The 27,856-nt window shown below is 42.9% G+C and overlaps 1 protein-coding gene across 9 annotated transcripts in view; it reads left to right on the plus strand.

The window, feature by feature from the left end:
- CTNNAL1 (catenin alpha like 1) overlaps positions 1–27,856 on the plus strand; it is a 162,127-nt gene that overhangs the window by 42,862 nt on the left and 91,409 nt on the right. For all 9 annotated transcript variants that reach the window (XM_067569890.1, XM_067569891.1, XM_067569895.1 and 6 more), the window contains exons 3-6: positions 1,092–1,279; positions 10,631–10,750; positions 22,382–22,471; positions 22,784–22,954. In XM_067569890.1, the coding sequence (XP_067425991.1) occupies positions 1,092–1,279; positions 10,631–10,750; positions 22,382–22,471; positions 22,784–22,954 (569 nt within the window). The remainder of the gene's footprint in view (positions 1–1,091; positions 1,280–10,630; positions 10,751–22,381; positions 22,472–22,783; positions 22,955–27,856) is intronic.

Below are 27,856 nucleotides of genomic sequence, written 5' to 3' on the forward strand. Positions count from 1 at the left end.
CAGTTTTCCCAAAAAAGTCAGGACTTGCGGGACAGGACTTAAAAAGGGAGCTGTCCTGGCCAAAACAGGACATATGGTCACCCTAGAGATGGTGGATTTGAGATTGTGTGTGAGGGTATTTGGTCTTTCATCTTCATATTTTATACTTGGTATTGAGCTGTTATATTTGTTCTTAAAGCACAGGAGTTACTCATTTAAAGCGTTAGAGGTGTGAGTAATGTAGTAAGTGATTGGTTTTTAAAAAAGCTTTCTCAGGATTAAGAACGTGATCCAAACATTTTAATTATGTTCTAAATAACTTCTGTTTTGGTGATAGACATGTTAGACATCATAGTAGTATATGGGTGCACTGGTGTTGCATTGTGTTATTGGGATAAAAACAAACTCTCTTAGCGCTTGGAGAAAGTTGCTGTACAACATTGCAATTATGAAATTTTACATTATTCAATTTTAAAACATTTTTCTTTATTTCTTTTCTCTGTTCTTGCTTTCTATCTTTGATTCTGTATTGTCTTCCTAAAACCTAGACACAGCAATGTCATTATAGTGCTTCCCCAGTAGCCCAACAAAACAAAACTCTTATTGGATATTTAAAATTTCTGTTGGGAACTGATTATTCTTTACACTTGAGAATTTTTAAATTAAAATGAAATTTACAAATCTGTTAGCTTTTGGGAATTCCAGCCGGGAAATGACAGAATAAATGCTATTTGGACTATGAGTTCTTCTGTTTTGTGTGTGTGTAATTCCAGTGTGTGCACAAACATAATTTTTGCTATTTAAAAGAAAAAATGGGAGAGCAATTTTAACTTTGTTTTCCAAAGCAAAATTAAACCTCCAAGCTCTTGAGGGGAAAACAAAAATTTTGGGCATGTGTGAGGGAGAGAAGGAACGAATATCAGGCAGATGGAAGCTGAAGTGAGGAGACTGAATCATCTATAGTTAGTAACAGGAAACAAGACAAAAGAAAGCAAGTTGTAGGTCAGCAAACAGGTGCCACTTACCCCTTTTAATTTAGGAATGTTTATGTTCCCAGTATTTTTTCTGTTTTAAAAGCACAAACATAAAGTTACTTATGTGTTTATTTTTAGGTGAAACAATTGCACAACTTACAGATGTAGCTAACTTGGATCATCCAGAATCTGATGGCCGAATAACAATTTTTACAGACAAAACAGGAGTAGTAAAAGCTGCAAGACTGCTGCTTTCTTCAGTGACAAAGGTGCTCGTGCTGGCCGACAGAATAGTTATTAAGCAAATTATAGGTTCCAGAAACAAGGTATTTACTGTCTTATTTCTGAAATTATCTGTGCTGGATATGTGAGCATTTGGTATCAAATGAAGTAATACTTTGCATTACACTTAGTATTAAAGAAATACTGAGTTTTTCCTTCTTAGTTTAACTACATGTTCTAAGAGAAGAAACTCTGAAACCTGTAAAAGTCTATTTAGATTCTTTATTTCAGGAAATACTGAATCAAGAAACCTTTTTAGGTCACATTTGCAAGATACTTTGCTTTATATTTATATTCTATTGTCTGTCAATGTGGCTACATTTGTTTAATATATTAGTGATACTTCTTGGGGATGGAAGGAAGTAGAGCAAATATATACCTTGCGGCAGTATTTAATTTTTTAAAGCTAGCCCTTTTGAAATCAAAGATCCTAGTCACAGATCTATTTTTGTTTATCCTTCCATTTAGTTTGAACTAAATTAGCACATGGTTACTCAAACCGAGGTTGTCCTCTACAGCCAGTTCTTCTATGAGGTCCTCGCTACTCACCAATACCAAATCTAAAATGGCACTTCCTCTTGTTGGTTCAGCAACTATTTGGTGAAGGAAGTTGTCAGCTGTCATGTTCAGGAAAAGCTGGGGCTTACTATTATTAATAGTCTACATCTGGGATGATAGTCTCCCATAATCACACAATTCCCAGTAGTATTTACTTCATTAAAAACATTAGAGGTCTCTATCCATATCCAAATCTACAGACCATCAGGATCCAAACACATCAAGCACTATCCCAGGGGAAGCTCTAATAGCTTTCTTCCCTAATGTGGTTTTCTCCCAGACAGACTGTCTTATTCATTCCATCATTTTTAATTTCTTTACAGTCTACCACATCATTAATATACAGTGCTATTCCACCAACTTTGCCTATATTTCTGTCTTTGCTAAACAGCACATACCCCTCAATACCTGAACTCTAGTCATGATTACTATTCCACCATGTTTCTGTTATCCCTATAATATCTGGCTTTACTTCCTTCACCAGTAGCTTTAATAGGAAACTTGTTACCCAGGCTCCTTGCATTGGTATACAAACATCTTAATTTTTGCTGTTTGGCTTTGCTCACATTCTTTACACGATTTGGCACAGTCATTCTACCACCAGTATCACCTGTTAGACTGGTATCTACACTACTCTTCCTCTTAGTGTCCATTCTCCTATCCACTACAATATCCTTTCTTCATTTTCCTCCCTTTCAGTGTTAAAATCAGGTGTGGAGATTACCTGGATATCTCCCAACCATCTCTCTCAAATTCCTAATTTAAAGCTCTCTTAATCAGTTGTACCAATCTCTATCCTAAAAGTCTATTTCCCTTCCTACACTGGTGAAGTCCTTCCCAGGAGAAGAGTCCTTTGTCCATGGATGCCTCCCAGTGGCCCTCCATCCCAAAGCCCTCCTTTATAGCAAACTGCTTAAGCCATCTGTTGATCATCAGAATCTTGTCACGCCTTTGTTGCCCTCCTCTAGGGACACGCAGAATCCCACTGAAGATCACTTGAGTCTCGAATTCCTTAAGAGACTTCCCCAGCCTGGGATAGTCTCCCTTGATTCCAGTGAGAATCTAGCCATATAATTTGTTCCCACATGAAGGACAATCAATGGATTCTTTCCCGCTCCCATTAGGATCCTCTTCAGCCTCCGGTCTGCACCCTGTATCTTAGCACCTGGCAGACAGCACACCATTCTGTTCTCTGGATCAGCTCTGGTTACAGGCCTGTTTGTTCTTCTCAGTAGGGAGTCCCCAATCACGTAGACCTGCCTTTTCCTGGTGACGGGGCGATTCTCCAGCCTATCCCCTGTTTCTTCTGGCTGCAAGTCCTCTTGTCTTCTATTCTCCCTTGTAATCTTTTACAACCCATCCTGTATCCTTCTGCGACTCTTATTTGGTGGTATCTACATTGGCTCATCCACTGTTTGTATAAAACTAGCTGCTCGTCTCTTCCTTGCCCTCCCAACTTCAGTTATCGCCTGCTGTGCCCCTTCTTCAGCGGAGACATGGCTCTGGTCACCGGATACCTGGCACCAATCCCGGCCTTGCTCCCCAATGTTGCACCACTTGCCGCCAGTGTCTCGGCACCGCTCTTCCCCCTTGCAGCACCACTCTCCAGTTGCACGCCAGTCTCCACCTATGTAGCACCGCTCCAAGGATGCCAACTGGTATCACTCTCCCCACAGTACTGCTCCTAGGCACCCCATTGCAGCAGGCAGGAAGAGGCACCAGCGGGCACCGCCATGGTTCCCAAGGAAGGAATCCTCCTTCTCGGATTCTGAGGGGGAGTCTACCCTCTGCCCCCAAAAGCACAGCTCATCAGGTGCACCAGTGTTGGGCGCTGGCCCTGCGGCAGGTTTCTGGCCGCAAAGCCAATGACCGACTCAGAGGCCATATTGGAAGCTTTGGGGGATTGCAGTGATGCCGGGGTCTTTTTCCCACCATTTGACCATGTCCAAGAAGCAGCCCGCTGCACTGATGGCCCCAACACAGGATTCAGTCCTGGAGTTGGAACCAAGTGCCAACACCATGAACCCAGTGGCAGAGGCAGTTCCAGTGCAGGAAGAGGAGGTATTACTTCCTCCCCCGATTGCACAGTCATCCTCATCGTCACCCGATGAGGCTGTCACCGGCCCAGCCCCCCAATGCCACCAGGTGATTTCCGAGCTCATCAGGAACTCCTTAAAAGGGTGGCCTCCAACTTGGGCCTGGAGGCTAAGGAGCTTTTGGAGCCTACAGACAGTGTATTTGATACCTTGGCTGCTGTGGTACCGGTTAAAATAGCATTCCCGGTGCGTGACTGGGTGCTAAAGGTAGTCAAGATCCTGTGGCAGACACCATCTTTCCTTCCACCAGCTTCAAAACGGGCCAAAAAGAAATATGTTCCGGCTAAGGGCTATGAGAACTTGTTCTCACACCCACCATCGGGATCCCTAGTAGTGGCTGCTGGGAGAAAGAGACAGGCAGGGCCAAAGTAGCTCAACACCGAAAAATGAGGATGCAAAGAAACGGGACTTGTTTGGAAGGAAGATCTATTCCACAGCCAATTTACAACTGAGGATCTCTAACCAGCAGGCATTGCTAGGGAGATAAAATTACAATGTCTGGGACTCAGTTACCAAATTCAAGGACTCCCTGCCTCAAGAGATCAGGCAGGAGATTGCATCCATTGTGGAGGAGGGGAAGCGGAAAGCTAGTCTCTCCAGTCGGCATTGGATGCTGCTGATTTAGTGGCCCAGTCTATGGTCTATGCAGTGTCAATGTGGCGTTGCTCCCAGTTGCAGTCCTCAGGCCTGTCCCAGGAAGTGCAGCAATCGTTGAGGACCTTCCCTTCGAGGGCAAGACTCTATTTTCAGAGCAAATGGTTGCCAGGCTGCATGGTCTCAAAGACTCTAGGGTTATCTTGCACTCACTGGGATTGTATACCCTCCAATCTTCTTGGAGGCAGTTCCGTCCCTCACAACCTTTGCCTAGGTTCTCAGGACAGTCAAGACAGGGGTCCTATAACAGGAGAGACAAAAACAAGGTTTTAAGCGATGCTGCACAAGCCCTCCCTTCTCCATGGCCCAGTCGGGTTCCACATGCCATCAAGGTGGCCAGCATCAGTCATTTTGAGGATGGCAAGGATGGCACCCCAGTTAGAGGACAGGATCCAATTTCCCTTCTATTCCTCATCTGCCTGGTTCCCTTCTGTGCTAGTGGGCCTTGATAACAGTGGACGGTTGAGTCCTCAACACTATATCAACTGGATATAGCCTGCAGTTCTCCTCATACCCCCTTTCCCCGTCCCTCTTCAGGGACCCTTCTCATGCGCAGCTTCTTATTCAGGAGGTGGAAATCCTTTTGCAGGTAGGGGTGGTAGAGGAAGTCCTTCAAGATGAAGGTAAAGGGGTTCTATTCCAATATTTCCTTATCTCAAAGGCCACAGGACACCTCAGGCCTATCCTAGACCTTTGTCGCCTTAATAAGTATCTTAAGAAGTTAAAGTTCCGTATGGTCTCCCTGGCCTCCATCATCCCTCCTTTGGATCCAGGTGACTGGTATGCCACCCTCAACCTAAAAGATGCTCATTTTCACATTTCAATTTTCGATGGGCACAGGAGGTTCCTTCATTTTGTGATGGACAAATGCCATTACCCATTTACAGCACTACTGTTTGGCCTTTCATTCGCCCCAAGGCTCTTCACAAAATGCATGTCGGTAGTGCCTTCTTATCTGAGGTGTCAAGGAGTACATATCTATCCTTACCTCAATGGCTGGCTCATCAAGGGCAAGTCCCAAGCCCAGGTCCAGCACAGCCTCGATATGGTACAAGCCACTTGCCAAGATCTGGGCCTGCTCATAAACAAACAAAAATCAGTTGTCTCCTGTCCAGCAGATAGCATTTATAAGAGCAGTCCTCGACTCCACTCAGGCCAAAACTTTTATTCTGGAGCCCCAGTTCCCAGTCTGTCCCTCATTTCGTATATGCAAGCTCAACCCCTCAAGATTGCCCGGATGTGCTTCAAGCTTCTAGGCCTCATGGCAGCTTGTACTTACGTGGTCAACATACATGTCTCTGCCTCAGACTCCTGCAGTTTTGGCTGGTGTCAGTCTACACCTCAAGCAGGCACAGTTTGGACATTGAGGTCATGATTTCCCCGCCCGTTCTGTCGATTCTTACCTGTTGGACAAACCCTCATTCCGTGTTGAAGGGGATGTCCTTCGAAGATCTATCACCCTCAGTGACACTGGTCTCAGATGTTTCAGATTTATGGTGGGGAGCCCACCTCAATGATCACAGCGTGCAGGGACGCTGGTCCCAAGAGGATTGCCCCCTCCACATAAATGTCAGGGAGCTCAAGGCAGTATATTTGGCTTGCCAGATGTTCTTCCCTTACTTGTCAGGCAGAGTGGTTCAGATCCTAACAACCAACACCACCATGATGTTCTACATCGACAAACGGAAGGGCCCGTACATCAGCCTTGTGCTGAGAAGCCTTCCGCTTGTGGGACTGTTGCGTGCCGAACATTAATTTATCATAGCCGCCCACCTCCCGAGTGCCAGGAATGCACTGGAGGGTGTTCTCAGCAGATGTTTCTCATCTCACCACAAGTGATCTCTACACCTAGAGGCTGCTGCCATGATCTTCCAAAGATGGTGTGTGACTCGTCTGTGCTTAGGGTAGACCACCTAAAAATGCCAAGGTCAGGGCAGGCTGCAAAAGGAGAGCAGATTCTCCTGACACTGGTGGGTAACACTGAAGTTAGGCTTCCCAGCCAGCCCAAACAGTGCTTCTGATTTCCCACATTGTTTATCAAGAAGCTAAAACAAAAAATACATAGCTCCCTTTGCTGCATTTCAGTCTCTAGCTCCCAATCAGCTACTAGGTCCAGTAAAGGGATAAGGTTATTAAAACTCTATTCCCTTTATCAAAATGTTCTCCTGACCCCACCACATTGCCAGATCAATATAAGTTTGGATCTTACCCAAAATACCATGCTGCCAGCCAATCCTTTAGTAACTAAAACTAAAGGTTTATTATAACAGGAAAGAAACGAAGAAGGTGAGATGTGTTCTATGATTAATGCAATTAGATACATTCAAATGATTTGAAAGTCCATAGCTATCAGGTTTTCAGTAGAATTGCGGAATTTGCAGGCTTGTACAGTTGGCCCAGAGGTAGAAAGCAGGAATGAAGTCTGAAGACAATATGCATGTGGTGCAGCTGCCTTTTATGTCCCATAGCCATGTGGCTTGTGGAAATTGACAGAAATAAGATGGAGTTCAGGGTCACCTGGGCAAGTCTAGTGATTCATAATGTGTGGCCCCTAGGTTCTTTCCCTGGGTTTATTGTACCTGTGAGTTCCCTTAATGGGCCATTAAACAGGCTTATTGCTGCTGCCATCCTGTCTAGGGTGCCACTCAGAAACACAAATATGACGCATACACATAAACAATATAATCATACTTAGGCCATGTCAGGTACCATTAAAAAGGTTATAATTTGCTATCTCATATGAATTATTGTAATTCTGAAATATTGATGTTAAATAATAACAGAAATGGTCCCCCTAATCCAGACATGTCACATGGGGAACTCCCCAAGTGGACCTGTTTGCATCCAGGCAGAGCATGAAGTGCCATCAGTTCTGCTCACTCCACGGGCTCACCAAGGGCTCTCTATCCGATGCCTTCCTGCTCCCATGGACGGGGCACTGTTACGCCTTCCTACCAATACCCGTGGTTCACAAGATTCTTTTGCAAATCAATTAGGACAGGGTGACCGTGATTCTGATAGCCTTGGCGTGGCCACAACAGCATTGGTTTGGCATGTTGCTGGCGCTCTTGACAGCTCCACTGTGGAAGCTTCCACTTCGCCTGGACTTGTGGACTTCCTATCCCAGGACCACAGCCAGTTGTTGCACCTGGCCCTGACGTCCCTTTACTTGACAGCGTGGCTACTGCGTGGCTGAATGTGGAAGAGTGAGCTTTCTCATTGCAAGTTCAGCAGATCCTCATAGCCAGCAGAAAACCTTCCACCGGAACAACATACCTGGCCAAATGAAGGAGGTTCTCTTGTTGGACCACAGACTGCAGCCTGTCCCCCATCCAGACCTCAATTCAGGACATATTGGACTACCTATTGCATCTCAAGAAACAAAGCCTGGCCCTCTCCTCTCTAAATATCCACTTACTAGCTATTTCGGCTTTCCCTCCTCCAGTCCAAGATAAATCAGTCTTTTCCCATAACATGGGATGAGAATGGTTTAAAAACCTTGCATATGAAGAGATTAAAAAGATTGGGACTACTTATTTTAGAGAGGCAGGGAATAAGGTGGACATAATAAAAGTATACAGAATAAAAACGGTAAGGAAAAATAAGTCAGGCACTTTTATTCATCCCATCTCATAATACAAGAACTAGGGGACAATCAATGAAAATAGAAAATTAGCAAATTTTAAAATGATAAAAAGAAATTGTTCTACATAGGGCTACAGTCTTCTGTGGAACTCAGTGCCACAAGATACCACTGAGGTCAAGAGGTTAAAAGAATTCAGTTGATAATGAGAACATTGTTTCTTACTATTGTATAACTAACAAAATAATCCAAGAGGTCTGGAAGGTATGCAAACCCTCATACTTAAGGGCATAAAACAATCACTAACTAATCAAGATTAGGAAGAAACTTTACTTGCAGGTATTTATGCCATAGCTGCCTGCTGCAGGAATTCTTTGTTTGCATCTTCCTTTGCATCAAATTGCACTGCCCATTATCAGAGATGATCCTGGATTGGATTGGATCACTGGTCTGATCTAGTAAGGCAATTCCTGTGTTTCATGACATGGCGGTAATAGGCTCAAATCCTGTCCTTCCATATTCATGGGGGTGAACAAAGGGGCTATTGTCTGAAACCAATAATGTCCTCAGGAAAGAACAATGAGACAGGAGCTGGATAGGCATTCACAAGGAAATGGTGAACAGGCCTATGTAAGTGGGATTTCTTGCTCCTTGTGTTCAGTGGAGGCATTAAATTTGTAATATCCATCAGAGAAGCAGGAAACTTGATTGTAAATAAGTGCCAACAAAATTCTCAGTATTATTTCCAAACTACCCCCCTGTTGGATATATCCCAGTTATGTGCACAAGCAGTAGTCCTCCAGATTCTTAGTTTCTGACTACAACCCCCATATATGCATATGTCTGTTCATATAACAACACAACTGGATTTTCAAAACTCCATAGGCATTAAAATGAATGTTGAAATTAACAGTAAGTTTGAATAACTATGTTTGGCTTGGCAAGCAGGTCAGTGGACCAGTCAAATAATGTAATTTGACCAGTCAATTGACTACCTCCTTATTTGATCAAAATTGATCAATTTATATTTGATCAAAATATTTAATCAAATATTGTCAAATACGCCAGCAAGAATGCTCTGGTTTAGGCAACAGTTTATCTTTTTTATTTCATCATGGTGCTATCTGTTAGCAAGCTTATTTAAATGTCTTCAGTCATTCGTTTTACTACATGCTAATGCCACCTGTTAAGAAAAAAGTGAACCAACTGAAAGTTGAGGCATCTTGACTGGCTGAAATCTTTTAGAACAAGCATTGTATATATATATTTACCTTTATTTGTGTGCTAGGCCATCAATGTACAGGGCAGTTTACAAAGCTCATTAAACAAGTTGAAAGACACGGTCCCTGTCCTGAAGAACTTACAATTCAAATAGACAAGAAAAACATACATAAATGAACTCGAAAGGAAGTGGGGGAGGGAGATGAGGGTGCTCAGTCATTAAATTTCCTTTCTGAATACAAGGAGAAAAGATGAACAGACATTAAGCTGCTTGAAGTGTTGGCCTGCTACCTACCTAGCATGAGTGCATTTAAAAATGACTTTTTCTTTTATGGTTGCTGTGTTTGTTTTATTTTTGTTCAATTTCATTTTTCTTTTTGTTTGTACTTGTTCAGCCTTCAATAACATTCACATTTAAATGCTAACCTAACAGTGCTAAAAATGAAATTCTTTTTTAAGAACTTCATTTCCTTGTATTTTACATTCTTCAGAGTTAAAATAACTTAGTTAAGTAACTTGTTGCTTGTAATTAGGCATAAGTATCTCCAGTAGGTGTGGCATTAGATAGACCATGAAGTCATACTTTTCTCTGTTACTACAATTACTGTTCTAATAAATTAGTACTTTAAAATATTTGACTATTTTTGACAATATTTGACTGGTCAGTTGACCAAATAATTTTGGACTGTTCTAATTCCCAGCCTGAAACTATGCACTGGTTTAGATACAGAATGCCTGGACTTTGGAAAAAAAAATTATTTTTTTTAAGTAGGTTAACTGGTTCTTCTAAAATTTATTTCTTCAGATACTAGGAGAAGAGTAAAATAGTTTAGAGGTAAAGGCAATAAAAATGTTTTTTCTTGTTGGCTTTCAGAACAAATGGGTCTCATATTTTGGGTAAAGCGTAATGATTAAAATATTTTTCCAGCTACAAGAAACTCTTCCTTTCTTTCCAACACTTGAAATAATGATCTCAGATGATCCAGTTTATCAGCATAGTGCAAGCACTCTGTCTCTAAGCTAAGAGCATTTGTTAGTCACATTTCCTGCTTCTCTACTTATTGAAGAAGCAATTTTATTGCAAAACTTTGTTAAAGGTGAAATAAAGTAAATAATTACTATTGATTAATAGATAAAATGTAGTTTAATATGTAAACACATGAAAATCTGCTTTAAAAGCTTCTGCAAAACATTTTCAGGAAAATTAGGAAATTTTCCCTTACTACCGCAGTTAAACAGGTTACTAATAGTCTTTATAACTAATTTTCTTTACCATATTACAGGTTCTTGCAACAATGGAACAGCTAGAGAAAGTGAATAGTTTTCAAGAGTTTGTGCAAATATTCAGTCAGTTTGGAAATGAAATGGTGGAGTTCGCCCATTTAACTGGAGACCGACAAAATGTAGGTACCAATTAAAAGCTTCAAGGTTTATTGTAAGTGACTGTGGCTTTTGGCTTTATTCAACAGTGGCGTTTGGGTTCTTTTTTAAAGACAAATGATTGTGGTGTAGCTACAAAAACCAATGAATACTTGTATCCTTATGCTGCAGACATTTCCAAAACCCAGTTTCCTCTCCCCACCTCTCACTGAGAAGCGCTGTTCTTAGTGAAGCGCCTTCCAAAGTATGGGGAGGCACTACATAAATAGCCTGCTTTGGCGTCTGATAACCAAATTGCCTGTATTTTATTATTTGAAAACTGCCAAAATAGGCGCTTAACTCCATGTTCTTGTTACTTCAATACCTGGCGTGTAACACAGATGAGCACCTCAGCAGTGCCAAGGCACAATCTTTCAAAAAACCAGCATCATGCAAGCTACAAATAACCAGGGAAACTCCAGACTGGAAACTAAACCTTTTCCTTTTCTCCTAACTCTCACTGGCAGATGTACCCTGTGAAGAGACAGATATTTATTCCCCAGTCAGTGACACATTAAGGCTAAATATGGCCCAGATCAAACCAAGTTTGTGATATGTTTGTGTCTTTCTTGCTTAGGTTATTGCAGAATTTTGAGTCTGTTTGCAGAATGTGGCCTGATCATGGATGTTTAATTCTGCTTTAATCCATCAGTAACTATTTTGAAGGACTATAAGGAAGCCTTTCCTGAAATGGTCATCTTGTAGTTTGGGCTTCAGTATGCTGCTGTCTCGTAGTTTTATCAGGGGGAAACATCACTATTGGTATTTTCATTATGTTTAATAAAACTTAATGAAAACAGATTTGGGAGTATTTACGCGTATGCCATTCAGAAAACTATAAAGTGATTGAACTACTGAATGTTACTTAAGTTATGAATATTATTGTAGAATTATGCTACGCATAATTGTAATTGTTTTTTATAGCTAGATCTTGCAAAGGGATCCAGTCTGGTAAACCCTTATGCCCCCAAGGAGCCCTGTTGAAGTCAGAAGTTCATGCATGTGGGTGTAGTTAAAGGGTTGGGGCCTTAGTCTGTAGCTTCTCATTAGACATTAGAGACAAATTTAACACATGTACTGTGTGCAGGGGTGTGGATTCAGAGTTTCAAAAGTAATTCTGTTTTTTTTTTCAAAGCTGTTCTCTACTCAGCTGGTACTACGTACAGGGCACAGATGTTTATGTAACTATTATATGAGCATTAGAGTTCAGATGGAACACTACATCACATGCTTTCAGTCAGAATGCTGAAAATGATTTTGTTCGAACTCTACTAGAAGCCGAATAATCTTAACATTTTTGAGGAGAGCCACTTACGGATGACCGTTATCAGAAATGGGTCATTTTCCTAGAAGAGACTGTGTTTCTGCTCAACAAAGCTTATAGTCTAAATGCACTTAAATACCAATAAATGCTGGGATAAAGGAATGCAAGTAGCTTTGGTTTAGCATGACTACATTTCTCTTTTAAAAAATCATTTCCTGCTTTTATAAATGTTTTCTAAGTAAGTTTTCCCACTTCATATTTTTTGAAGAAATTGCTCTTTCATATTTTGTGTGTGTGTGTGTGTGTGTGTGTGTGTGTGTGTGTAAATGCTTACTAAATAATGGTAACTGGAAAAGTTGTAGAGACTTCATTTGTGTTTAGAGAATAAAAGTTGAGAATTTGCACAAATAAATGAGCCCTGAAAGCTAAAGACAGAGGGGATTAAAATCCCTAAAGATACCATTATTGCAGTGTTCTGACTGCTGTGTTTCAGCTCTGTGCTGTGATACAGACAGAACTCTACATTCAGAATAACAAATCTTTGAAGAGCTATTTTAGCCACCACAGAGCTTGACTATCGCAATCTTAGAAGCCTGCCAGTTAGTTTTGTTACCTGGCCAGTGAAAAGGTTCTTTCTGTAGCCTGCTACCTCTTTCATTTCTGGTTTCCCTTCTGATTCGCTCCTTAGTATATGTTTCTACACCCATCACAGTAGCCTTCATTTCCTGCTAAATTGGGAATTATCTGGAAGGATTCAAGGGTGATACTTAAACTTTTGTGGTGGTTCATTACCATGAGCAGAGAATGGTGACCTTTTATGCTCTTAGAAACAAAAAATATTTGAGTTTGTAGAGTTCTGCTTGTCTTACACTAGGGGACTGAGACTAAAAGTGAGAATCCTGCAAGATAACTTTTGAGAGTGGCAGAACTACAACGAGAGTGACTTTCCCTTGTGTGCTTTGTGGATAAAACTTTTTAATAGAACCAATCTAGCAATTGGCTTGAAAATGCCTTGAGTACATAGCATCATTTGTTACAGAATCGGGCTCCTGAGCTCTAAAGAGAAGTCTTTGTTGCTGTCCTGCAGAATTCCTCAGACTTCTTTCTCTTCATTAATGCAACTCAGGAGCTGGAAAATAGAAGAGGTTACTTTACAGTAACTTGTGTTCATGATATTTTGTCCCTGTGGGTGCTCCGCCATAGGATGTATGCAGGCCTGTGCGCTTTCCCCTGGAGACTGTAAATAGCAGTATCCACAGGTCCTTGCCTCCACAGTGAATTGCTTCATGCTCCCAGGTGAGGTCTTATGGGGGGGGCTTGAATCCATGGCCTGTCCAGTTCCTTCTCAACTATAGTGGCTGAAAGACTGCACAGCAGAGGAGAGGGAGGGCAGGAAGGTAGAGCACCCATAGGGACAAAGCATCTTGAGGAACTCAAGTTTCTGTACAGGTAAATAACCTCTTTGACATACTGAGTGGGAGGCTCCTATGATGGAGCACCCATAGGGACATAAACTCATTGTGGATGTGTGTGCTGAAGAGGCGAATTCAAGACAGTTTGGAGGACTGCATCATCAAAGATAGTATCACCTCTGGATGCAGGTATGATCATGTAATGTTTTAGCAAATGTGCACTGAGGACCAGGTTGCAGCCCTGCAGATTTCTGCTATGGCGGCATCCTAAAGGAGGGCTACAGAAAAGGACTGAGCCTTAGTGGAGTGGGCTGTCACACTGAGGATGATGTATCCCAGCAGCTTCATAGCAAGTCAAGATCATAGAATCATAGAGTTGGAAGGGACCTCAGGAGGTCATCTAGTCCAACCCCCTACTCAAAGCAGGACTAACCTCAGCTAAATAATCCCAGCGAGGGTTTTGTCAAGCCACAGCTTAAAAACCTCTAAAGATGGAGATTCCACCACCTCCCTAGGTAACCCATTCCAATGCTTTACCTCCCTCCTAATGAAAAACCTTTTCCTAATGTCCAACCTAGACCTCCCCCACTGCAACTTGAGACCATTGCTCCTTGTTCTGTCATCTGCCACCACTGAGAATAGCCTAGCTCCATTCACCCTGGAACCCCTTTCAGGTAGTTAAAGGCTGCTATCAAATCCCCCCTCCTTCTTCTCTTCTGCAGACTAAACAAGCCTAGTTCCCTCAGCCTCTCCTCATAAATCTTGTGCTCCAGCCCCCTAATCATTTTTGTTGCCCTCTGCTGGACTTTCTCCAGCTTGTCCACATCCTTTTTGTAGTGGGGGGGCCCAAAACTGGACACAATACTCCAGATGCGGCCTTACCAATGCCGAATAGAAGGGAATAATCACTTCCCGTGATCTGCTGGCTGTTCTTCTACTAATGCAGCCCAATATGCTATTAGCCTTCTTGGCAACCAGGGCACACTGCTGACTCATATCCAGCTTCTTATCCACTGTTACCCCCAGGTCCTTTTCTGCCAAACTGCTGCCTAGCTCGTCGGTCCCCAGGCTGTAGCTGTGCATGGGATTCTTCCATCCTAAGTCCTTGTTGAACCTCATCAGATTTCTTTTGGCCCAATCCTCCAGTTTGTTTAGGGCTTTCTGTATCCTATTCCTACCTTCCAGGGTATTTACCACTCCCCCTAGCTTAGTGTCATGTGCAAACTTGCAATCTACCCCATCCTCCAGATCATTAATGAAGATGTTGAACAAAACTGGCCTCAGGACCGACCCCTGGGGCACTCCGCTTGTGACCGGCTGCCAGCTAGACATGGAGCTATTGATCACTACTCATTGAGCCCTATGCTCTAGCCAGTTCTCTATCCATTTTATAGTCCATTCATCCAACCCATACTTCTTTAACTTGCTGATAAGAATACTGAGAGAGACCGTATCAAAAGCGATACCCACTGTGACAGTCTGTACCTCTATATTCACACCTTTTACAGGATTATGATACATTTTGAACAAAGTATGCCTTGTGAGGTATCATTTGAAAACTCATAATTTGCTGATCATTGCTGTCATTGTAAAATGTGTGGCAACATTGCATGTAAAGTTACAGGATTCCTCTGTATGGTAGTATTAAGACATGTTCTAAGTCCAGGGGGAGCAGCCACAAACCAGTTCCCCAGAGACAAAAGGCTAACCAATGCCTCTATCAGGTGTCAACCAAGTGATGGTCCATCAGATTTTGTTAAGTGGCCATTCTTTGGCAGGAAAGAGGATGTGGGTGAAAATCTACATCTTGACAAAGAAACACAGATTTTGTCTCCTGAACCTCAGTTGGAGATGATTCTTGAAGAAGAGAAGGAACTATAAGAGAAGAGAGGAGACACCTCAAATTATTCCTCCCTTTTTCTCTCTCCATGGCATCCACAACACCAAAAGAACAAAGGAAACAGCTTTGGACTGGGAAAGGGATCTTGACTGAATGGAATTCAGCCAGTAAGATGGTTGGAATATGTGATGAGAGAAACTTTGCTTTGAATTCACTTAGCTTATTAAGTTAGGCATTAGTTACATTTTACTTTTATTTTCTTGTAACCAGTTCTGACTTTTATGCTTCATTACTTGTAATCATTTAAAATTTATCCTTCTGTAGTTAATAAACTTGTTTTATCTAAACCAGTAGTGTGTTTAGATTGAAGTGTTTGGGAAACTTCATTTGGGAAGACAGGATTTGTGCATATCATTTTCTGTTAATAAAATGATGGACTTTATATGAGTTTGTGCTGCTCAAGAGAGGGCTGGGCAGTACAAGATGTGCATTTATCAGGGAAAGTCTGGGACTTTGGAATTTGGTGGTGTTGCTCTGCAGTGTAATTCTTGTGTGACTGGCTGTAGCACTCTTGCCATATAGCTGGAAGGAATTTACATACTGGATGCTGTGTTTGAGCAGAACAAGAGTGGTAGTGCTCACAGCAAAGCAGTGTAAAAGGCATCCCAGTTGGAGAACTGAGGGGACACAGCTGTTCATCGATCCAGATTGTACCCTGGGTAATGTCACATCCACTTTGACAGTTTTGAGTGGAAATTGGCTGTCCATTCATTTTTTTGACAAAGGATACAAAAGTCTGGGAGAAACACTAAAGGTCTTAGTGCTGTCAAGGTAGACAGTGAGGGCCCTCCTGACATCTAATTTGTGGAGACTAGCTTCCTCCCTTGTGGTACGGGGCTTTGGATAAAATACTGATAAATGGATCTCTTGGTTGGTATGAAATTACACCCAGACTTTAGGGAGGAATCAAAGATTGGGGCCCAGCCTGCCCCTGCCACAGTAAAAGATAATGAATGGTGGGTCTGTCATGAATACCCTTAGATCGCCCATTCTTTTGGCCAAGTTGATGGTTATCAGGAATGAAGGTCTTGAGGGAGAGGTAGAAGAGTGAGCACGTAGCCATTGGCTCAAATGGGGGCCTTCTTCAAGTCATTGAGGACTGGTTAGAGGTCACATACAAGTGCCAAATTCTCTATTGGAGGGAATAAATTGTATGAACCCGTAAGGAATGTTGCCGTGGTTAGATGGACAAAGAATGAAACCCCTTTGATAGGTGAGTGGAAGGCTGTAGTAGCAGCCATGTGTACTCTAACTGAATTCATTGACAGATCTTGTGCCTTTAAGTCCAACAATTAATATAGGATCACTGAGAGTGGAGCTTCTGAGGCTTTCAGAGAGTGGTGATGGCACCAGGAATGAAAGTGTTTCCATTTTTGCAGATAAGTCTTACAAGTAGTAGGTTTCCTGCTACACTAGAGGACTGACTGAACGTTAGCTGAGTGAGTAGTTCAACTCTGTGCCTAAGAACTGCTGAGGAGCCATGCTTTCAATCTGAGATGAGGTTAGGATAGTTCTGCATTCTGGAACTGTGTGACAGGAAATTCTCCAACTCCCAAATGGAAGGCAGAGAGGCATCACAGCTGAGAGATGAAGCAGATCCAAGTACCACACTTCTTTCAGCCACAAAGGTGCAATCAGTATAGCCATTGCTCTTTCTTGCTTCAGTTTGATCAACGTCCTGAGGATTGGAGTTATAGTTATAGACAGAACAGGATCAAGGTACGAGCAGGGCATCTCTCAATGAGCTGTGGCTGCATCTTTCCTTGGACCAGAAAAGGCAACATTTCACATTGGTTAAGGTTGCAAAGAGGTCTACCTTTGGGACACATTCTGTGGAAGTAAGAGCTAATGAGTTCCCACTTCTGATCCTGATGGAAGTTCCTGCTCATTGAGTCTGCAACTGTGTTCTGAAGGTCCAGTAGGTAAACTGCAGAAATTTCTAGGTGATGGAAGAGACAGCAGTTCCACAGCCTTGGTGGTTCTGCAAATGAGGATTGGGATCTTGCTCTCCTTTGTTGGTTTACCTAGTATATAGCTGTTTTGTTGTCCAATGTTACCCTGATAGAAAGGCCTGCTTTGTTGTGAAGAAAGTGCTGACATGTATAGTCAACTGCTCTTAGTTCCAGATTGTTGAGGTGGAGCGATGTATCTTGTGAGGATTATTTGTCTTGTGCCATGCTTCGTGCGCGCACGCACAAATACACCCCAACCCAAGAGAGAGGCATTTGTCCATGGGGATTTTCAAAGGTGGTAGACATGAAAATGGAATTCCCATTCAGGGGGTGTTTCTGCTGCCTGAAAGAGTCTAGTACCCATGGAGGCACAGTGATTTGTTTGAAAAGATTGTGGCTGTTTGAGGCATATGTAGGCCGTAGCCATGCCTGAAGGCATCTGAGATGCAGTCTTGCATGTGGTGTAATGAAAATGGAGGCCGACATGTGACCTAGAATTGTAGGCAGACCTTGTAGTTGTTTAGGGGTTGTGCTGTAAAACAGAATTACAGGCTGGATGTAGTAGAAAAATCTGTCCTTGGCAGGTAAACGCTAGTGGTTAGGGAGTCTGGTGCAGCCTTGATGAAGTCTGTCTGCTGGATGGTGTTAACATAGATTTTTTTTTTTTTTAGATTGATGCAGATTCCCAAAAACTGAAATAGGGCTAGTAACTTAGTGGTTGCTGACTGGACCTCTTGAGTGGAGTGATCTCTGAGAAGCTAGTTCTCCAGATATTGGAAAAAACGTGATGTCCCACTGGCTCAGGTGAGCCACTATTGCTGAGAGCACCTTCGTAAAGACTCTCGGGGCCATGGAGATCCCAAAGGGAAGGATATGGCATTGGTAATGTTCTGAGCCAATGACCAAAAGCAAAAAATACTTGAGGGAGGCATAAATAGACGCATGAAAATAGGCATCTTGGAGGTGGAGGGCAATGAAACAGTTCCCCTTATCTAGGGGTGGAATTATGTTAGCCAGTCTCACCATCCTGAAGTACTGTAATAAGACCTAGATGTTTGGATTGCTGAGGTCTGATATCCGTCTCCAGCTGCCACCACTTTTGGGAACTAGGGAATATTTGGAATAGAACCCCCTTCCAATGAATTGAGAAGAAATTGGCTTGACTGCCCTGAAGTACAGAGATTGAGTTTATTGCTTTAGGAGATCCTTGTGACAGGGATCCCTGAAGAGGAAGAGGGAAAGTGGGTGGGACAGAATGGCAATCGAGTATCCTGTAGTGACCAGCTCTAGGATCCACTTACCTGTGATGATAAGCTCCCAGGCATGTAGGAAATGGAAGAAGCAATCTCCAAAAGGAGGGTGGACAGCAGAATGGTGCAGTAGAGGATCTGTAGGAAAAGATTGTTTGGGGCCCTTGGCCAGGTTGTCAAAATGGTTGTTTAGAGGAAGGTGCAGATGGTTGGTTGTGGAGGAGGGTGATCCTCTTCTACACAGCTTCTTAGATCTGTTACAGATGGTACTAGATTGGTCGTGAGTGTTGTGCTATTTGAGATTTGCTTAAATGTCTTTTTGTTTGTGAGACGTATGTTCCAAGTGACGAGAGTGTTGCCCTCAAGTCTTTAAGGGAGTAAAGCAGTGAGTCTGCGTCAACCCTAAGGAGCTTTGGCCCTTCAAAGGGGAGGTCTTCCACAATAATTTATGCTTCATTTTTGGCTAGAAAATTGAAGCCGGGACCCTCACTGCATAACTACTGCAGTGGCTAAGGACTGTGAAGTGATGTCAGTGTTGCTGAGAGCAGCCTGCAGGGAAGCTTTAGCAATCAATTGACCCTATGAAATGAGGGCTGGAGATTGTTCCTGTTGGTCTTGTAGCAGTTGTTCTAGAAAATGAGTAAACTTTGAAAAGTTTTTTAAAATCTTATTTTAACCATCACATTCTAGTAGTTTGCGACTTGAAATTGATGAGTAGCTGACGAATAGCTTTTCCTACTCAGGAGATCTAGGCATTTAGACACCTTCTTGGAAGGATAGACTCTGGAGCGGGCTTTTGACAGTCATTGACCACATCTACAACCAGGAAGCTGGGGTGCGATGAGAGAAGAAATATTCCGTTCCCTTGTCAGGAACGTAATATTTTTGTCTACCTTTTTTAAGTAGATGGGATAGTGTCGTAGATTACATGCTGGTGATGACAGTGCCTCATTGATAGGTAGGGATATCTTGCCCTGCGGGCTGGTATGTCAAATGTCCACCTGGGAATGTTGAGGCTCTTGGACTTTCTCCAATGGAATCTGGAGGGATTCTGCTAACCACTTCATTAAGTCCTGAAAGGCCCTAAAGTCATCTGCATAAGAAGGCAATGATAGCGGTGGCATCATTGCCTTTTCAGGGGATGAGGAGGACTTGGGTGAAGGGGTAACCCCTTTGTTTGATAGCTCTCACTCCTCGTGAGTCTCCTCAGGTACCAGGAAATACACAGTACCGGAGAACTGTCTTGCAGTGCCGGTAACTATTGTCGTACTGGCAGATATTCCTGTTGCTTCTTGTAGGCTGATACTCTATAAAATTGGGTGCCATTATGCACCCAGGCTTTCCAGTAGGCCCATTATGGATAGGGAGAGGATCCCCTAAGGTATTTGTTCGCAGGGAACCTAAGGCATGTTCTAGGCTCTGGAAAGTCTTCCTCAAGGTACGTCTCGAGGCATGGTGTGGTGAGTGTTGAGACAGAGCCCCACACGGAAACCTCAGCATCTGAGATTGTCATCTACCAATTTGAATAGGGGAGCTTCGGGAATTGGTGCTGGCTGAAGGCAGTGAATCAAGTCTTGTTCTTGCGAGTAAGGGTTCAGTCACCAACTTCTCAAAGTGGCGATGGAGAAGAGGCTTTTACAGTGCCCCTTAGGAAAGGGTACTGCAGCTCATCTGAGATGAGGAGATCTTTAGGGGAAAGAAACCTGGAGGGCATTGGAGAGTTATGATAGTGAGTCGTAGGGGCCTGAAGCAGTACGAGGGCCTGGAATGGGGTTGGTTGCAGGGCTAATGATGCATGTGGTATTGGAGAGGTGGATGAGATGATGGCTGTATGCTTATTCAAGAGAAAGATGATAGAGAGAGAGTGGTCTCTGAGAGGATACTTGTATCAGTGCCCTTATCTTAGAGTCCCTGGTTTTCAATGGATCTCGCTGCTTAGAGGTGTCAGACAGTACCAAGGAAGGTGTCTCTTGGTGCTGTTTAGTTGACAACTTCTCCAGTTGACATCTTCCTAGGCGGAACCAAAGTCTTGGTACTAGAGTCACCTGGAGCCTTGGACTTACCCATCTTTCAAGAGTCTTTGGCAGGGAAAAAGACTTTTCTTAGTGGGCTTCATCTCTGAAACCACCCCAGAGCACTGGAAGTCACTAGTATGGCCTGAGAGATTCAGGCCAATGTACTGAGCAGGGGAGAGGGAATCGGACTCTGCTGGAGATAAGGAACATTCCATCAGGAGGACCTTGAGTCTAGCCTCTCCATCCTTGCGGGACCCTGTCCTTAAACTCCATGCAGACTGCGCTTCGATGGATGAGATATTCTCTGAGTCACTGGAGGCAGCTGGAATACCTTGTTGCTATGGGGAAAAGACTTGTATGTAGGTTTTGCAGGGCTTGTACCTTGAGGCCTTAGGCATAGCCCATGGAAGTGTTGTAGACCACAAAGGCTGCATGGTTAAGAAATTCATGGAGGAGAAACCCCCTCAAGCAAAAAATTTGCTATAGCTAAGAAAAATTAATAAACTAAATAAGCATAATTGAAGCAAATAAGTTTTAAAAAGGCAAAAAAGCAGCTAAGAAGCAGCATACTGCAGTTGCTCTATTTTGAGCCTCAGGTGGTTGAGAAGGAGTTGGAGCAGTGGTGAGTCTGTACCTCTCTATCTGCCCTTGCCTGAGAGCGTGGGGCGCTGCACTGTGCAGGCATGGACCTGTGGACACTGCTATTTACAATCTCCAGTGGAGAGTGCACAGGCAAGCGTACATCCTATGGTTGAGCACCCACAGGGACATATACTCAATGAAGAACTTACGAGTATTTGAGCTGGGGTGACGAAAGGGTTCTCAGTTCTTTAAAGATTAAGACACTAGGCGACCAAACTCTGCTGATGTGTAGAAGACTTTTTTTTTTAATCTTTAACTCTTCCCTCTTGTAATGACTTTAAAGTGTCTGAAGCATCTTTCCTCTCTCCAGCTCATATCCCTCAAATGCTCTCCTCTTGCAGCGCTTACTTTCCATGGGATAAATAACATGTCTCCCTCTCCTGGGAAATTCCTGACAAATTTCTGCTACTGTTGAGTTCCTCTCTCTACAAACAGATTGGTTTCTAGATGAGCCAGTTAAGTGTTTCATCAAGTAAAATTTTATGCACTTAATATTTTAGCCACTAAGATAATTTTATGAAACTGTTATTCTTTTTAAAAGAAGGATAATTTTATAGCATGTTTGCAAAGATTTCTCATTCTTTGGTATAGGCAAGTTTTTCAAAGGTGACCTAACAAAAAATCACTGGGTCTATGCTTTTTATTTGCTTTATGATATGTCAAGGGTCTGATTTCTCCCTCTCCCTTCCCTTCATGCAGTTGTATTTTGGGGTGGGTTGTTTGCTTGATTTTTACATTAAAAATGTCAGGTTTTGCCTTCCCGTTTATTCAAGAGGATTCCTTTGGATGAACAAATTAAAGGAGTGGGAGCTTTCTTAGGACATAGCTGGAGGATCTGGGATATTCACTATATGAGAGATGTTTTCTTCAGGAGTTTGACTCAAATAGGTATTAACAGAAATAAAAAATTGTTTTCAAACAGTCTGACATAAAATATCTTCCCCTTCAGTTACTCAGGTTTCATTCTTTTGTATCTTGTGATGTCATAATTCTGCATGTACTCCAGATTTCCAAGAAGTAGCTTGGTGAGAATAGACTGTTGTTTCAAGACTCACATCATAAAGAAGCTCAAAAAAAGCAAACTTTTTACCTTTTTGTTGGTTTTTTTCTTTGTCTATAAGTAGCTAATTTCTTCAGCTATCATCCAAGAATACTACATGTTTTCATTTTCTTTACATAGGATTTAAAGGATGAAAAGAAAAAAGCTAGAATGGCAGCAGCTAGGGCTGTTCTTGAGAAATGTACCATGATGCTTCTCACTGCTTCAAAGGTAAGACTTCACATACTTTACTCAGTGTTGGTGAACCACAGATTATAGTAGCTGGCACAATAAGGTAACCCTGTTTCCCCAGATATATTTGTAAAGGCTGCAACAAAAGAAATGTGAACATAAAATGATGATAGGGTGAGGCTTTTCCGTTAGTAATGCTAAAAAAAAAGTTGCCAAATGCAATAGTAGGTTAATTGAAGAAATTTGTAATAACGTTACACATTTTTGTTTTAAACTGGGTATAGAAATGAGTATTTATTTCATTATACTACATACGGATTTTTGGGTAATATGTTAAATTTACTTTTAAAGACATGTCTGAGGCATCCTGACTGTGAATCTGCTCGTTTAAACAAAGAAGGAGTGTTTCACCGAATGAGATTAGCTTTGGAGCAGGTAATAGAGATTGTAACGGACTCTAGACCCAGAGGAGAGAATGAAATGGCTCCGATAAGTATATATAGTAGCATCACAGAATTCAAGGTAAGGATAAAGACAGTATTATTATTCTATGGCTTAAAAGAATTATATTGCAAGATAAATTTAAAAAATACATATGTACAATAGGAAACTTAATTTCTCTGCACCTTGAATGAGTGCAGTGTTTCCAATATCAGGACTTGCACGAGGCTCTCAGGAGTTCACTATAGTTTGATAAAAGGTGGTTATGGTTTGTCTGCTGCTGCCACTGTACATCATCTGCTAATATTCCAGACACTTCATGGGTGTAGATTAAAATGTATTCAGGTCTATATTCTATGTTGAAGTGCTGTTCTCAACTTCATACTCCTGTATGGCCCACATAGCAGGCTATGTCTGCACAGCACTAAGCCTGGGCTCTGACTTAGGTTTAAGGCCAAGCTCCACTTCTAAACTTCCACACTGAAGTTATTCTGACTCGGGCCCACAAACCCTGCTGACTTGGTCCCGCAGGCCCTGCTGCGTGGTGGGTCAGAGCCTCAGTCCCTCTGTGAAGCGGTTCAAAGTCCAGCCATTGCAATGTGTCTGCAGCTCAAGTCCAGGTTGCCAGATTTAGGTTTGGAGAGACCACCAGTGCTATCCCACAGTCCTCTGTGGCTGTTTCCTAGCCTTTCAGTTCCAAAGCTTTCCACTCACTTATCAGGAACTGGAAGCAGTTTCCTGGTTCAAATGCATCTGTTTGGCATTTAACCTGTCACTTCCACATGGACTGCTCAACTGGAAACATAGTCAATGCCAGTGTGTATTTGAATGGCAGCAGTAGGATGAAGTCCTGCATCAAGCACACTGCGAGCTAGATTCTAGTTAAACTCTAGCGCAAGGTGAGCAAAACATCCAGCTTCAGCAGCAGCACAAGAAATGATCATATCTGTGAAACTGTATCCACGCGGCTGGCGACATTGGCAATCAGTTGTACAGCAGAACAATGTGGAGAATTAATCAAGTGGCTGAAGATTGAGTATCACAAAGTCAAAGATGCTAACATCACCTCTGGGAGCAACACATCTTCCTGCCTCCATTACAAGGAATTCAGTCCGGGTACCAGGAACTGTAGTGAGCACTGAGCCCACAGTGGCGCAAGACAATCTGCTGAGCAGGGATGGCACCCAGTCACAAGCAGCACATCAGGATAGCCAGCCACCAGATGAAGGGCAAGAAGTGACCCTGGTGCTGGGCCAGTAATCAAAGAGGCTATGCTGCTGGAGCAGCTACGACACATCGTGGATCTGTACTCAGAGGAGCTATTTGGGGCTGTCCCTGGGGAGTAGCTAGCTGCAGAACCAGCATCAGAAGAAGCACCAGAGCCCGGTAAGTTCCTGTTGCCATATTTGTTTTTATTAATATATGGATGAGAGTGATTTCTGGCTTCTGGGCTTATTAAATTATTAACACAAGCTGGAATTTTGGCAGTACCACATGGAATTCAAAACGGGGGCATCATGAAAAGAGGGAAAATGTTAAACAGCAGTTATAGCATTTTTACTGTGACACTTGCTGACGTAAGCATGAGTTCAACTTCACAATGAATAGCCTGTGCACCATATACATAATACAGTGCACCGATAAATAGGCCATACCCATACTATCTCTGATTGCCTGTAAACTGCATCCCCAAAAAACCTGGCTGTTCTGAATCCAAACAAAACCCAAGTGTGTGTGTGTGTTCCATAGCTGGCTTTCATATGAATCCAAATGACAGTGGAAGATGTCGGTTTTCCCATTAGGATCCCCATGGCTGACGGTTGGATTTGTGCCTGGGCTTGGGGTGATTGTAAGGAGGCTGTACTGTTTTTCTATGCTAAATCATCATCATGTTGATTTTACCATGGATTTTCACCTATTGCTGGCTAATGATGAAAGTGAATTTCTCACAGAGTAGGAACACCAGACAGTCAGAGGCAGGGCATACTTATTAGGGCTACGTCTGTAACTCACTAGTCCTCTCCATTTTGAGGTGTGCTGATCAGTTATTAGATGCCTAAGTATCTCCTTAGCCTACATGGATGGCCCTCCTCCACTGGTCTGGAACAGAAGTTCACACTTCCACTCAGGGACTTCCAGAATACCAGTGTTCTCAAGAGCTTGTCCTGCCTGACAATTTGAAAACCCATAGCTAGAAACTCGACCTTCTAAGTCCTCCCTCACCCCCAGAAAAAATGAAGGGGTTATAAAAATAATTTGAATTGATTTTACCATCATGTGTTACAGCTTTTGCAGCTGTTTCAAAAGGTGTCTGAAATGGCCATGTTTTTAGGTGAATACAATACAGTATAATCTTTTGACTTTGAATTAAAAGACTTTGAATTCCCACTTTGATGGAGTGGGAAATGTAATTTTATCATAGTTGGACAATAATATGTTCTTCCTTTTTCCTTTCAAGGCTCTTCAGCCTCTGGAAGGCAAAAATGTGGCACCTGAAGCCTGGGGGAGAAGACCCAGCTACTGCAAGCAAGGAGAAAGGGGGTCTGAGATGAGATGGTGGGAGAGCTGTTAGATAAAATGAATCAGTATATATAGAGTTTGAGAAGGGCCGGATGTAGTATCAAAAGAATAAGGATGCAAGAAGGGTGAAAGGGAGACAGAGGTTGCACAGCATGAGACGAAATTGGTGGGCAGTTTCTTGGAGCATGACTGCAAGTTGAGGGAGGCAGACAGAGTGCAACAGAAGGAACTGTTCGAGTGTTAACTTGTGCTCATGGCTACCAGACTACAGCCTCCATTGCCATCTTCATCTCCTGCAACAGCCCCACATCCTGAGTCCTGTTCGTGCTATAGTGTCCTGTAGATGATGCAACATTTGGACAGTTCAGAGGATGGCTGGACCATATCCCAGGCAATGAACATTAGCAAGTGGACAGAAAAATGAACCGTGTGTATTCACCCACTCCAGTTCAGACCTCCAGGTGCAAAACATACCAGAAAGGCCAAGGAGAATTGGGGACATCCCGGAATAGCTGGACGTCATTTGGGAACATGTACTTTTCACTGTTTTAGCACTGAATTTTTTTGTTGTGCTGTACAGTTGCATGGCAGGTTTGCCTGTCTGGTACTTACATAGGGATGTAAATACCTGTGTAAAATAGTGTTGAATTTTCGTACAATGCTACAATAGTACGTTTTATTATAAATAATGTTAAACACAGCACAAACTGTAATGGAGGTCATCACATGCCGTTCTCAATAACTTTCAGAATAAAGATTTACAAACTCATCACAGCAATCCATAAGCTGTGCTTTGTAGTACATGACATATATTGGTAAAATGCATAACACATGAAAGTGTTACAAAATTAATAATACACAATATCAGCACATTTGAAAAATATCCCCTATTTGCCGCACATTCATACACAGCACAACTTCAAATACCATTTATTTCCCCCTCATGCATGGGACCATGCAAACTCATGTGTACACACAAAGCATCCCTGTTTTCCATTGCATGTTTGAATCCAGTTCCTGTCGTGACAGGCACATTGTCTGGTCGTGTGAGAGCACTGGCATCCAAACAGTTTCAAAGGCAGCGCAAACAGGATTTCAATTTGCAAATGCACGTTCCAGCACCATGCTACAGCTACTGAGTGTGTAGTTGAACCTTCTTTTGCCAGGGCCTCTGAAATGAGGAGACAGTTTCATAAGTCATGGCAACAGGGAGTAAAGGGGTCCCCTAGACACAGCAGGGACAGTGACTCCATTTATCACAATGTCATTCAATTGGAATAATGCTTCTCCATGAGGGTAAAGTCTGGATTTCTGGAACACCCTGGCATCATGCACCCTGCCAGTGCATCCTACATTAATGTCCATAAATCTGCCCCTATGGTTGACCAGGACCTCCATAACAATGGAGTGGTACCCTTTGTGCTTTATGTACTCGTGCGTCTTTCAGTGTACAAATGATAGGGATGAGTTGCATCCGTGACCCCAGCGTGGTTTGGGAAGCTCATTCACTGAAAGGCAGCAATTATTTCAGGAACATTTGTAATGCCCATCACCTTTGGGTACATCATCTCCTCACACACCTTTGCCACAACAACCCTCACAGTTGATTTGCCAGCTCCAACCTGGTTAGCCATGGACCTGTAGCAGTCTGGGGTAGCCAGCTTCCGTATGGCTATAGTGACCTGTGTTTGAACCGGCATGCCCTCTGTTATGTGGGTGTTCTGGTGCTGGAAGATGGGGCAAGCTGATCATAAACCTCCAGGAACAACTGCTTCACCATGCAAAAGTTCTGGACCCCCTGTTGGTCATTCCCATGTCCACATGACTATGTGATCCTACCAGTCTGTGCTTGTGGCCCTGCTCCAGAAGCACTGGTCTACATAGGGGGAATCTGTGGCTAAGGCAACAGGCACAAACAGTATCAGCTGGGTCGTGGCTGGAATGACTACTGCCATCTGTTCTGGCTGCTTGGGAGTGTATAGACACAAAATGGCATGGCTGGATGTGTTCATGGGGTAAAACCACCCAAAACACCTCTGATCAACTCCTCTGGGACAGACAAGTTCTCCTACAACCCTCTGTGAACCAAACCCTGGAATAGCTACAGCTGCAAGAGTGCTAGGAACCCAGGGATATGATAATCCATGCCCGTTAAAGTAGTGACCTGGGTAGTATTGTGATATGGTTGTACCAGCATGTCTGTGAGCCCTGGGTTTCCAGTGCATTATGGATGTTCAGGTGCAGACGTGGAAGTGCCAAGTCACAGGCATGGGTTACACAAGACTCGGATTAGTGTGCTGTATGGATGTACCCATAATGTCTCAGCCAGAGTTTCCCTAAAATAAGCCATTAAGAGATGGGCTAAGGAAGCGCCTAGTTGATAACTGGCAATAAAACTTTTAACATTATAAAAGCTCCACACTTAAAAACATCACCCTTCTGTGAAAAGAGTTTAAAAGAGCA

This window comes from Emydura macquarii, unplaced genomic scaffold (assembly GCF_026122565.2).
Source record: "Emydura macquarii macquarii isolate MOO-44397 ecotype Brisbane River unplaced genomic scaffold, CSIRO-AGI_Emac_v2 contig_2948, whole genome shotgun sequence".
NCBI lineage: Eukaryota > Metazoa > Chordata > Testudines > Chelidae > Emydura > Emydura macquarii.